Source organism: Silurus aristotelis (assembly GCF_946808225.1).
Source record: "Silurus aristotelis genome assembly, chromosome: 1".
NCBI lineage: Eukaryota > Metazoa > Chordata > Actinopteri > Siluriformes > Siluridae > Silurus > Silurus aristotelis.
Window position 1 is genome coordinate 10,757,740 of NC_139574.1, and position 14,538 is coordinate 10,772,277.

The window sequence follows — 14,538 nt, forward strand, 5'->3', positions numbered from 1 at the left end:
TTCACTACTATTATGACATGTACACTATTTATATTAGAAGTTTTCCCACTGTGGGACGAATAAAAGTATATCTTATCTTATCTTATCTTATCTTATCTTATCTTATCTTATCTTATCTTATCTTATCCTATCTTATCTATTTAATGATTTATTTATTGTATGAAAATTCCCGTTGCACAAAACATCTGTACTGTATTGGTCAGTGTGAAAGTGTCACTGCATCAACTGTGTTTACTGTCTCCTCGTCTTATGGTGTCCTTTGTTTTTACACTGAATGTTGCACATGTGCACTTGATGTTGTTAGTTTTGAGTTTTGCATATCTCTGTGTTCCTTATTGTTAATTTATGTTGTCTGATGCAGTACCTTGGATCTGGGGGGAACGTTGCTTCTTTTCACTGTGTTCTGCGCTGTATATGGTTGGAACGACAATAAAAGCCTACTTGACTTGACTTCACTAATACTACTTCTGCCCCTGTGATTGTATATTGAACTTTTAGTATTTTCATTAAATGTTTACAAATATGTCTATTTTCCAAACAAACAAACAAATCCCAGATCATCAATGTGGTCTCAGACTTTTGGACCCCATTGTAAATCCACTAGGGGGCGCGGTGTGGATGACTCAGTGTGTCTCTCTCTCTCTCTCTCTCTCTCTCTCTCTCTCTCTCTCTCTCTCTCTCTCTCTCTGAAGCAGCACACACAGACACACATTTATGAGGACCGGTGGTTGAGTGGTAGCGGTGGTAAGTCAGTAAGAGTGTTCGAATCCGCTTTGGGATGAGAGGAATAATCGTTCTGTTGTGTGATTACTGATTGGAAGCGGTGATCAAGCATAGGTCAGTTCGGCTCGGATCGGTTCTATTCGGATCGGCTCGGTTCCGCGGGGGGATTTCAGCTCGAGCTTTATTTCCAGTCTGGATAAACGGAAAAGAAACGCGTATGAGGCCTCGGGAGTGAAGAACAAATGGTGAACCGCTTTTCCCTCTGCTTTTATTTTACTTTTATTTTGTTTCCATGTTGTAATTTTCTGTAGTTTTATTTGGCTTTATGTTGTCCATCATCAAGAGAGCTGTTCCTTTACCGTGTGTGTGTGTGTGTGTGTGTGTGTGTGTGTGTTGAAAGCTTAATGGGGACCGAATGTCCTTTAAGGTTAAAAATATCTGACTGGTTTGACTTTAGGGGGACATTTGGCTGGTCCTTACAAGTAAATTGTTTCAGCTTTTAATATAAAATAACTAAAGGAGGGAAAATATTTACTTCTGTTTCAATAAATAAGCAGTATATTGTAGGTCCTTTCAAATATTGGCTACTAATACGTGTGTGTGTGTGTGTGTGTGTGTGTGTGTGTGTGTGTGTGTGTGTGTGTGTGTGTGTTTTAGTTAAAAGCTTCATGGGGACCGAATGTCCTATAAATATAAAAAAAATATCTGACATGTTTGACTTTGGGGGGACATTTGGATGGCCCTTACCAGGAAATTTTTTTGTTTCAGCTTTTTAATTAAAATAACTAAAGGAGGGAAAATATTTACTTTTGTTTAAAGTAATAAGCAGTATATTCTAGGTCACTTTCAAATATTAGCTTCTAATACTAGGGTGAGTGTGAGTGTGTGTCAGTGAGTGAGGGTATTACATTTAGATACATTAGTAATCAGCCGAGATGAGGGGCATGAATACTGTGGTCTGGACAGATGTAGTAAAAAGGGGGTGTCCAAGTGTTCTCTCTTTTAATGAAAAAAAAGTCCAGTAGTTTCTTCTTCCCAGTGTGTTCCTCTAAAAGTAGGTGAGCTAGATGAGAGGTTTTTAGACTGGGGTCTGTAATTTCAATTTAGTTACACTTGGGTTAAAAAAAACCATGAAATCACAAACTATTATATGTATGATTGAATGATTAAACTCTTAACCTATTATTGGACTGTTTGGTTGCTCACGAATGAAATCAGTTTCATTCAAACCTCTGTAATTCAAAATCAGTATAAAATGTCATTGTAAACAGAAATAATTGAAAGTTATTGTTTATGCTAATAAGATATACGTGACATTTTATTTGCGTTAGTGGTGTCCTGAATAATTTTTACACTGAAAATTAATTACTTTTTAATTTTTTTCGTTTTCCGTCACACCTCTATTCGTGTGTGTATGTGGTTGTATGGTTTTGTCTGTGTGTGTGTCTGTTGTGAAGCTTATTGAGCCAGCTAAGTTTAAGGTGTTCCACAATAAATAATGGATGGAGCACACATAGAGTGTTATACGGTGTTACATGGTGTAATAGCCTCTTTAATGGCAATGGAGCACAGGTTTGTGTGCAGGGAGCAAATCTGACAAGGAACTAGGCTCCAAAACAAAAACAACACAAATGTTTGATCACCTTCACTGCATAACTGAAACAATAACATTCGACTGAGTCAAATCTGAAATGTGGACACCAGATATTGCACTAGCATTGCCTCATAACATTCAGTGAAAGCGATAGATATATAAATTAAGTGGTGTGTCTGTCAGAAATAAACACCTATTTTCAGTAGGTTGAGTTGATGCTGATCATTACCAGGCCTCTAGAGCTTTGGTTTAGTCACACCATGTTCATACAATAAAGTGCTAATCAGTGAATTTGAGCTGGTCAGTAGCCTTGGACCTAAAATGTACCATGCACTTCAAACAAATTCATATCTCAGGAGGCACGATCACTCAAACGCTGGCAAAAATTACAAAGTTGATTTCTGTAAAGACAGAAGCACCGATCAAATATTGGTATTTTATCTAATTTCTAGTTGCTACTGTCTGATTTCAGGCGTCCACTGGGAGGTATGAAACCTATCCATCGTAGATAAGGGGGTTCCAATATTTCTTCTTGTGTTTGTTTAACTAGCCGTTCAGTCCATCATGTAATTTTATGTTATATTTGGCCTAGACTAGTCAGATTTCCAGGCAACAAAAACATTTGCCTTAAGTCTAGATCTCCTGCAATGATTCATTTAGGTGGTTATAGTTATCATCTCAGATGTTTCTGTCATTATAATATAAGCTAGTCTGGTCTCCTCTGTTGAAAAAAAGGCATTAATAAAATGCTCCTTTAATAAATGTAGAACATTTTTCATTAATCCTATTCGTGAAAGTCAATATTTATTTTGATCAAATATCTCAATTTAATATCACATTGCTCATTTATCAAGCCCAAATTGTTTTCCATGAACAATGCAATCTGTGTGGAAAATCTCCTTTGAAACCCCAGACACAGATCTGATAAAGATCCAGTCACACAAAGCTTCTGTGGGCTTCTGTGGCACATTTAAGTGCTCTTTGTTTTAATGGTTTAAAAAGAGGCAAAGATTAACTGTCACTGGACAGCTTTTAACATGTCTTATGTCAAATGGTGTGTTTCTGCAGGGGAAAATTAGACGTTTTTTGGACAGTGTTTCTTTTTTTAAATTATTTTAATTTTTTAACTTGTCCAACTTGGAAGCTTCTCCGGTTGATGATTGGAAAAGGTCTCCTAAAAGAGTGGAACTTTGTCAGGAGTTTTTGATGAATTCTGAACAAGTACTTCCTTTTTTATTATTGTAACAGGTAAATGTTGTAAGTCAATGTGGTTTAGATATTTGTTACCACCTTCTGTAGCTTGAAAAGTGTCTGGAAACTAAACCATACTACAATTTCTGATTTAAAAAAGTATGTAAATGCTCATGTTTCTGAAGACAGACTGAAAATTTAAACGGAAGACAAATATATATGTGTGTAGCTGGCAAACACTAACTTTAACTAATCAAATAGCTACTTAATAGGTTTATTGCTAAGGTCGTTAAAGAAATCCTGGTGACATGCCGTTATGTTATATTTCTTTTTATGTTACATGTGTAAACCGTTACATGTCTCATATTGAAAGTATACGGATTGGAATTGGCAGCTCAGTGGTTATGACTCTGGGTTACTGATCGGCAGGTCTGGGGTTCAAGGCCCAGTATTGCCCTTGAGCAAGGCCCTTACCTCTCTTTACTAGAGGGGTCCTGCATCATGGCGATGTGAGCTCTAAACCCTTTCTTCCTAATTCCACAAGGATATGCAAAGAAGGTATTTCACTGTGCTCTAATGTACAATTAAAAAGCTATTTTTTTTTTTGAAACTATGTTTCTTTAGACTCAGCCACTGTGTCTTTAAAAGCACACAAGCAAAAATAAAACAACACTGACTTAAAAAAAGTTTACTTCCTGTCAGTTCCAAAGCTCTATCGCATCCCAAATGGCATCAATCCAAGGATGCAGAGGTGGGGGTGGTGATTCAGTGACTGGAGCTCAGATCAGGAAACAAGCAGTGACAGAGCACCGTTTCAGCTTTGAGAAGGATGTCTGGATGTCTAAAGTGTCCTTCAGAGCAGCTGATGGACTTTGCTTTTATCTGGCAGTGACATTATGTATTGAGGTGGTGGTGGGAGGTATGAAGAAGGTGAAGGGCAGGGTTAGTGCAGATCCATATCTTTGAATTAAGAGAGTGGGTGTAGCCCTTCCGAGATAAACTTAATTGCAGGAAAGCATTTGTGTGGCGTATTTCTGTATGTGTATTTTTGTGTGAGTCTAGATTAAGCCCACTGAATGAGACTTCAGCTGCTGCACAGAAGCACTTGATATTCTCAGGGTGACATCTGCTTGCACACAAGTGTTATTTGTTGAGTGTGTGTGTGTGTTTGTGTGTACAAATCTGCTTGTGTTTATCCTTTGTTAGTAGCTTGGTGTTAAAAGCTACAGGTGTTATTGGTTTTAAAGAAGACCACTGGATTGCTTGTGTTTGAAACAAAGCTCAGGGCATTTTCTGGAAGGTTCTTTAAGTCTTATGAATATTTATTTCAAAATGTGACAATTTTATTCCCCCCTCGCTATTTCCTCCATTTTTCATTCAGCATCTTCTGTGCTGCCTGTCCACGAGTTTCGTTTATAAACATGCCGTATGCACAAAACAAAGCTGAAAACGTGTGTACGGGAGAAAGTGCGTACCTGTATGTAAACTCTGAACCCTACAGTCTACACACGTTTCTAGCCCTGCTTTATGTGGACGCCATGTTCATAAATCAGTAATAATGGGGGGAAACACCCTGAGCTTTTGGAAACGTGCAAATAATTTGCCTCAAAGCTTTTTTGTATTTGAATTACTTAAGTTACTCAAGGAATCGTTTCAGCCCTAACATGATAGCCACAAAAATTCCCTATTATCTATAATGGTTGTAGACTTCTACACAGTTTCTGGATTCAAACTTAATAAGTACAGATTATTGCCTCAGAAATGCTATATATATATATATATATATATATATATATATATATATATATATATATATATATATATATATATATATATATATATATATATATATATATATAATAGAGAACAGAACCTATAGAATTATTTTTGCTATGGAGTGTGCAGCATACTCTGATTAAAAACAGGATGTACTATAGACTTTTCCTGCCCAGTCAGCAGGACCACATCTGACTGACCACACATCTCGCAATGGTTTGATCATTGGGTGTGGACTTTTGCACCACTCGGGAGTCTAAATATAGACCGATGTTGTCAAATATATAACTTTTTAAGGTCAGCTTTCTGACAAATTCAGTGCAGTTGTTTATAGAAGCTGTAGTACCAGGGTTCATTGACCACAATTCTCTGCAGTAAAAAAAAACAAAAAAAAACAAGAAAACACTGATTTGAGGACATGCATATTTTCCTTTTGCTTGATACACAATAGTTCAAATATTTCTGAAATAGCTATAATCATTCTATAGTATTTCTGTTTCTACTTTAGAAACTTTTCAAACCTTTCGAGTCAGCTAACCCAGGCTGCAAAATACTTCAAGTTTGAATTTTTGCATTTTTGTGGCATTGGTTTGTTTTTCTGCCTTGAAATATGATGGACTTTCTTATGATATTAGGATGACAAATTCCTGTTGCTTTTTGTTTTGCTATTTACAACAAACCTAATTAGTTCTGATTATTTTGTGTATCTTTGATCATCACATGTCCAGAAAAACACTAAAGGTTGTGATATTTTCTTAATTTCAGTGTTTTATTTAGTGTTTTTATATTGTTTGTTTGTTTTTTAATATATGTTCTAATTGTTGCTAGCTAAGGGACTGGTTTTAACCAAAGCTAAAAATATGAATATTGTCAAAATCTCACTTTGTTTTTCATCTTTCTTTTTTTTTTATTTCTACAGATACCATTAAAGAGATTTTGCAAACATTGTTTAGCAACCATACCAAATGCTGTGATATCTAGAAGTGTTTCGAACAATGTTTAAATGAGATTCCCTTTTCTGTGTAACTGGTGAACATGTCGTTATTAATTAAAATGGATAACCCGTAGGTCAGGGTCAGTGTTATCACAGATTTCCTCTTCACTGCTTTTTCTCACAAGAACTGCGGCTTTAGAGACATTCCTGTGGGCGAAGAAATTTCAGCATTCTACACAAATATCGAAAAGGCCAGTAACTGTGTCAGTCACAATGTGGCTTGTGTTCACGCAGACCAGAAGCACATCACAAACAAAATTAGCTTGAACTAGGTTTGTGTTGTTCCGGCATGTGGTCAGTGCTCTGTTGTCCACTCTCACATTTGAAATGCTGCTCTCCCCCAAATACCATGCATATCAAGGACTCAATGTAATGCATAATAGAGACTTTGTTGTTTCTAAATGTTCACTGCACTCGAACTAGCCTTGTTTGCTAGTTAAATAACGGTATAAAATATGCTGCGCTGTGATAATGAAAACCTAAAGTTCATCTCTGTCTTCAAGACCAAGACATCTGAAAGTCATTATCATCAGCTTTGTGACTTTCGTCTAAACACAGTTTGGCTGAAGGGTGTCTTTAATGAGATCCTCATGGCCATGGGGGAGAAGGGTGGATGGGACAAATCTCCATAAAACGTTAACCACTTGTTTAAACGAACAATTACGAACAGAATTTAGATCGAAATGTACTTATTTAATATTTATTATGGTTAAATAAAAAATACATTTCAGTGAGTCAATTGTATGGTGTAAAAATTAATAAAAACATTATAATATGCATTTATGGTTGTATTTAGAGTTGGCATTGTTATGATTCAGATTAACATTTCAGTGTGAAAAAAAAACCTTAAAACACTGTTTGGTCAAAATCCACCCTACAGTTTGAATATCTAACAATCAAATAGAATTTTCTAGATTTTAATCTGTTGCGTTTTTCACTCTTTGATACAGGCTATTTGACAAACATTAAATTTCCTGCCTTTGTACAGGTTAGTTCATGTATGTATTTCTGTGTTAGAGACCCCACCTCACAGTTCAAATTACTCCTTCTACATAAATCATTTCACAACGCATTATTTACAGTACGTGAAGACAGATGCAATGTGGCTGCCATTTCATCGTCCGCTTTTTTGCTCGGTTTTTATGCCATGCTAAATTTCCCCTCAAAGAGTGCTGGATATCTTTTTCCATGTCCTCTCCTGTCTTCAGCAGTATAAATCAGGGAACTAGTTTAATAACAGGGACAGATGGGTGTGTGGCTGTGTCTTTCCTTTTCCAGACTGTAAATCTTGAACACCGCTTCAGCAACATTTACATATCAGATTTATTCAGGCCAAGACGCTGATTACAAACATTTCTTAATCAGGTCTTCTTGTTTTCTTTGTGGTTCTGCAGTATCACCAATCCAAATGGTTCGATGAAGGTAGAGGGGTTTTTGGCTGAAAGGAAAGGGCTGCATTATTGTAGATCAGCACTCTACTGTGTACCTTTTAAAGACAAAAGCATGGGCTGTTAGCCAGCATGTGAGCAGTTCTCATCTCGGAACTGGTGGAAAAAAGTGGGCTCAGCAGTTTGTGAGCTGACTTTACGCAATCACGCTTACACCATCAGTTCTTAGCAATGGATAAAATTAGCTAACAATTTGAATGAATTAATCCACAAATAGTTTTTACATGCTTTTAGATGGTGTTTACTGTTAAAGTGAGTTTTAATAATTCATTTATTTATTCACATTAACCACCCACTTTATCATATCCATAGTGAGCTGATAAATTTGAGCGTTGGGGTCAACCCGCTTTATATATCTGGCACTCTCAAAACAGAGTGAAATTAAACAGTAGGCTGTCTGAATACATGGCTGTGTTTAGAGATAAAACACATTTCAATATAAGTACACTGAGCTGCTTATGAGCTTGGAGCTTCTTTGTAATCTACAGCAATAGGACAGCAATTGTATAGACTAATAGTCATTGACGAAAGACAGCTGTCCCTTTCTATGCTTTTAGGTACACTTGGGAACATCACATGAAATTATAATCCATGTAACCAGTTCACATTTCTGTCTGTAGTTTTATTTAAGGCCATGAGACTCTTGTCTCTGCTGCTTAGCGCTACATAAAGTATTTACAATGTCTTTCAGGCAGCTGTTAGGAAACAGTGTTTATTCCTGTCCCGGTGACCCCTTGCCTAGGTCAGGGCTTAGATTGAACCATTCACTCGACATACCACCCTGTTTTTCAGAGCATGCACACAGATGTGGAGAATCTGAGCTGGAGCTTCTTAAAGAGGGATCTGTGAAGCATAAACCAGAGCGTCCATGATGTTATTTTTATTATGATGCACATATCATATTGCTTTTTTCCTAGAGCTGTCTTTTTATTGAAATCTGCCCCTCACTGATCCTACTGCCCTTCATACACTGCCTCATGTTACTAACTTACCATTGTATATATCCACCTGATTTCTGTTTATAGTAATAGCCATATATTATGTTCATAGTACATATCCTTTTGTAAAGTTCTGTTTATAGTAATAGCCATATATTATGTTTATAGCACATACACATCTGTAAATTACTCCTATAATACCATTTAATTTAATTTATGTAACTTATGTAAACACTGTATATTCTGCACTTGCTGCTATTGCACTTCTGGTTAGACCTAAACTGCATTTTGTTGCATTGTACTTGTACATGTGCAATGACAATAAAGTTTAATCTAATCTAATCTAATCCAATCTAAGGCTGCCTAAATGACTGATCACTAAAATTAAAGTCAGCTTAGTGCTAGGTTAAATCCATGTTTTTAACAAGATGCAACTATTTGGGGTTTTATAGGAGGAAGATTTAGGAAAAATAAAGCTCCACTGAATATGGAAAAATATCAGGTTTTGAAAAATGCATTTATGTATATACAGTGTACATAATATATATCCAAATTATATAATTATTTTGTAATGAGATGCATACAAATAATTTTTTTTTTTACCTGGACACTTTTTTTTTTTTTAGGAACACCAGTACCCCTGCACAGTATTTCAGTCAATCTTGTAGTAGCTCAGTGCGCATCAAATCAAGAGCCTCATTTAAAATGTGATATCAGTGGCATTTACAATCACATACATTTGAATTCCAGATGGGCTGGTTAGAGAGTTTCAAGGAGAAGAAGAAGGATCTGATCAACATCCCATAATTTACCCATAATGGTGCAAAAAAAGATTTTTTCTTAATACCATCTCTAAACCATGCATTTTTCCGAGTTGCCTTATATACATATGCTGGCTTGTATTTTAACCTCCAACTCCTTCTAATATGTGACTTTTGGAGCATTAAATGAGAATGATATTTAGAAAGACAGCATAGAAACAGAAGCTTGGAGGGAGTTAGAGACAGGAAGTGCTGTATTTTGTCTCCGAGAACATTTTTTATTTATTTATTTATTTTTTACTTAGACCTGGGTGTCATTCCAAACGTCTCCAGATTAAAGTGGGTGGTAGGTCATGCTTGTGTTGGCTCTCTGTGCAGACAGAAAGATTTGTGGGGTTTGTGGTGCTGTTCTGGTTCTTCATTTCTTGGTCCTTGTGTCAGGGAGGTCGCTGCTAAGACAGTGGGTTTTTCATTTTCCAGTAAAGACGGGCTTGATTTCAGAGTCCTTCAGTAAAAAAAAAAGCCCACCATTTCCTGTTCATACTTTTTTTTTCTTTTTTTTCCCCCTTCTTTCCATACTGTGCAGCTCTACTCTGCAAATTTTCAAGCTGAGTATTTGGCCCTCCTCTCTGCTTACTCCACAACTCTGTCCAAATTAATTACTGTAGATTTGGCTATAGACTGCACTGCTGAGTAAGGAGGAATCTCACAGCACTCTAATCACTGTAAAAGGGTATATTTCCGAGGGAAGTCGGGCCCAATTTAATCCTTTTATTTTTTTATTCAAATCCAGCTCCTTGCTAGTGTTTTATTGAATGATTTTTAGTGACCTCAATTCCTCAAGGCCCCAATTTTGCTACAGTATTTTTTTATTCATTTTTTTTTAAAGGTAATACTCTGAAAAACGTGTACATGTGTAATTTATTTTGGGTCTTTACTAAATATGTAATAAATTTGAATAAAAAACATAAAAACTTTGTCAAAAACACAAGTGTATGTTAACGGTTCTATGTTTTCTAATACGTTTAAATATAAAAAAGATTTTTTATGAAAATAAAATGGTTAACTATTAAAATAGAAAGAACACCAGACACACCAGATTGTATACCTAAAAATGTTTCCACTCTCCTGGACATATTTTTGCCCTATGCACGTTTCCCTCCATATGCATCTTAAACATGTTGAAGGAAAGCTAAACAGATGAACAAAGTTCTCAGGGGAGAGTTTCCATTGCATTCCTTCTTCTCTCTAGCTACTCCAGCTGCTAAACCACATCGAAACTTCAGGTTTTTTTTTTTTTTATTATTGTTGCCTTCCTGGTGTTTTACAAGCACAGCTGACATTAAAGTACTTAATTCAGAACCCGGAGTTGGTGAGGTTTTGTTAGGGTCGGTTTTAATTAACTGATGTTTGTTTAGTCGTATTCGGCTGTGAGGTTAACTGAAATGAACTGTGTTTCAGGGTAAAAAAAAAACTTGGTTGAGGGTAAAGATTGCTTAGTTTGTCACTGTACAAATATTTGGGCAAATTTACATTTGATTATTTAAGAATTTTTTTACATTGTTTTGCAAATTGTTTTTATATGTACTGCAATAAGCTCTGTTTCAGTATTCAGTATTCATGATTGCTTGACTGAATAATATCAAAAGGCAGCATTTTCAAGGTCTTTTTTCTTGGACACATTTCTGCTATTTGCGGCATAAGGATATAATATAATAATATCTTCTTCTTCTTCTTTCGGCTGCTCCCATTAGGGGTCGCCACAGCGGATCATCCGTCTCCATACCACCCTGTCCTCTATATCTGCCTCTTTCACACCAACTACCTGCATGTCTTCCCTCACCACATCTATGAACCTCCTCCTTGGCCTTCCTCTTTTCCTCCTACCTGGTGGCTCCATCTTCAGCATTTTTCTACCAATATAATTCATGTCCCTTCTCTGCACATGTCCAAACCATCTCAATCTCGCCTCCCTCACCTTGTCACCAAAACATCCTACATGTGCTGTCCCTCTAATAAACTCATTTCTAATCTTGTCCATCCTCGTCACTCCCAACGAAAACCTCAACATCTTCAGCTCTGCTACCTCCAGCTCCACCTCCTGTCTTTTACTCAATGCCACTGTCTCTAATCCATACAACATCGCAGGTCTCACCACAGTCCTATAAACTTTCCCTTTCATTCTTGCAGATACTCTTCTATCACAAATCACTCCTGTCACTCTTCGCCACCCACTCCACCCTGCCTGCAATCTTTTCTTTACTTCCCTAACACACTCTCCATTACTTTGCACTGTTGACCCCAGGTACCTGAACTCCTCCACCTTCTCCACCTCTTCTCCCTGCAACCGCATCACTCCACTGCCCTCCCTCTCATTCACACACATGTACTCTGTCTTACTCCTACTGACTTTCATTCCCCTTCTCTCCAGCGCATATCTCCACCTCTCCAGGCTCTTCTCAACCTGCTCTCTACTCTCACCACAAATCACAATATCATCTGCAAACATCATAGTCCAGGGAGACTCCTGTCTGACCTCGTCCGTCAACCTGTCCATCACCACTGCAAACAGGAAAGGGCTCAGGGCCGATCCTTGATGCAGTCCAACCTTCACCCTGAACCAGTCTGTCGTACCTACTGCACACTTTACTGCCGTCACACTGTCCTCATACATGTCCTGCACCACCCTCACATACTTCTCTGACACACCTGACTTCCTCATACAATACCACAACTCCTCTCTCGGCACCCTGTCGTACGCTTTCTCTAAATCCACAAATACACAATGCAGCTCCTTCTGTCCTTCTCTATACTTCTCCATCAACATCCTCAAAGCAAATAAGGCATCTGTGGTGCTCTTCCTCGGCATGAAACCATACTGTTGCTCACAGATGGTCACCTCTTCTCTCAGCCTGGCTTCCACTACTCTTTCCCATAACTTCATGGTGTGACTGATCAACTTAATTCCCCTGTAGTTACTGCAGGTCTGCACATCTCCCTTATGCTTAAAGATAGGTACCAGCACACTCCTTCTCCATTCCTCAGGCATCCTCTCCCCTTCCAGAATCCTGTTAAACAATCTGGTTAAAAACTCCACTGCCATCTCTCCTAAACATCTCCACGCTTCTACCGGTATGTCATCTGGTCCAACCGACTTTCCATTCTTCATCCTCTTAATCGCTGCTCTCACTTCCTCCTTACTGATCCTATCTACATCCTGCTTCACCAACTCCACATCCTCCAACCTTCTCTCTCTCTGATTTTCCTCATTCATCAGCTGCTCAAAATACTCCCTCCATCTTCTCAACACACTCTCCTCACTAGTCAACACATTTCCCTCTCCATCCTTTATTGCTCTAACTTGCAGTACATCCTTCCCAGCTCGGTCCCTCTGCTTGGCCAATCGGTATAAATCCTTTTCTCCTTCCTTAGTGTCCAACCTCTTATACAGTTCCTCATATGCCTTTTCCTTGGCTTTCGCCACATCCCTTTTAACCTGCTGCCGCATCTCCTTGTACTCCTGCCTACTTTTCTCATCACTCTGTCGATCCCACTTCTGTTTTGCCAACCTCTTATCCCTAATGCTCTCCTGCACTTCCTCATTCCACCACCACGTCTCCTTGTCTTGCTTTCTATTTCCAGATGTCACACCAAGTACTTTTCTAGCTGCCTCCCTCATCACTCCTGCAGTAGTTGCCCAATCATCCGGCACCTCTTCACCACCACCAAGCCCCTGTCTGACCTCTTCCCTGAACCTCACACTACACTCTTCCTCCTTCAGTTTCCACCATCTTATTCTTCTTTCAAACCTTACTTTCCTCCTCTTCTTCTTCGCCTCCAAAACCATCCTACAGACCACCATCCGATGCTGTCTAGCTACACTGACCCCCGCCAACACCTTACAGTCTCCAATCTCCTTCAGGTTGCATCTCCTACACAGAAGATAATCCACCTGTGTGCACCTTCCCCCACTCTTATACGTCACCCTATGATCCTCCTTCTTCCTAAAATACGTGTTCACCACTGCCATTTCCATCCTTTTAGCAAAATCTACCACCATCTGCCCTTCCACATTCCTCTCCTTAAAACCATACCTACCCATCACCTCCTCATCACCTCTGTTCCCTTCACCTACATGCCCATTAAAGTCTGCCCCAATCACCAATCGTTCTTTCCTAGGTACACCATCTACCACTTTATCTAATTCACTCCAGAATCTTACCTTCTCCTCCATCTCACAGCCAACTTGTGGAGCATAGGCACTGATGACATTTATCATCATCCCTTCAACTTCCACCTTCACGATCATCACCCTATCAGAAACTCTCTTCACCTCCACTACACTCTTACTGTACTCTTCCTTCAGAATCACCCCTACACCATTTCTCTTCCCATCCACACCATGATAAAACAGTTTAAACCCACCTCCAATGTTCCTGGCCTTACTCCCTTTCCACTTGGTCTCCTGAACACACAACACATCTACCTTTCTCCTCTCCATCATATCAGCTATCTCTCTCCCTTTACCCGTCATAGTACCAACATTTAAAGTACCAACCCGAACCTCTACTCTCCTACACTGCTCCTTTTCCTGCCGTCTCTGTAGACGCCTTCCTCCTCTCCTTCTCCTTCTTCGGCCAACAGTAGCCCAATTTCCACCGGTACCCTGTCGGCTAACGATACCGGTGGCGGTCGTTGTTAACCCGGGCCTCGACCGATCCGGTATGAAATTCTCATTTGTGATCCGCATATTTGATTTGGCAAATGTTTTACGCTGGATGCCCTTCCTAACGCAACCCTCCCCATTTACCCGGGCTTGGGACCGGCACTAAGAGTACACTGGCTTGTGCCCCCCTAATGGCTGGGTTATAATATAATAATATAATATTCCAATATTGTGAACTGTAATAAAAGCTTAGCTATTCATTATGACATGAAAATGGAATGCCATCACAAGCAAGTTTTTTTGCTAAGCACATAAGAATAGCATCAGCGTAATGTCAGAAAGCTTAGACCTTCTGCAGTAATGCCATTGAGACCTGAGCTAATCTGGTCTTACTGACCGACATGCTGTCTGCCCTTGGTGTATAATGGGCTCTGAGCAATGGATGAA

General features: G+C 38.6%; 1 protein-coding gene across 5 annotated transcripts in view; it reads left to right on the forward strand.

Moving 5' to 3' along the window:
* The first annotated feature begins 610 nt into the window (after positions 1-610).
* itgb1a (integrin, beta 1a) overlaps positions 611-14,538 on the forward strand; it is a 140,943-nt gene continuing 127,015 nt past the window's right edge. For 2 of the 5 annotated variants that reach the window (XR_014534261.1, XM_083545871.1), the window contains exon 1: positions 646-968. Coding sequence is in view for 2 of the 5 variants with exons in the window: in XM_083545871.1 (XP_083401997.1) it covers positions 966-968 (3 nt within the window). In the remaining 3 variants the exon portion in view is untranslated. Of the gene's footprint in view, positions 969-14,538 lie in introns of all 5 variants that reach the window. The other 3 variants (XM_083545873.1, XM_083545874.1, XM_083545872.1) reach the window with 3 other exon arrangements.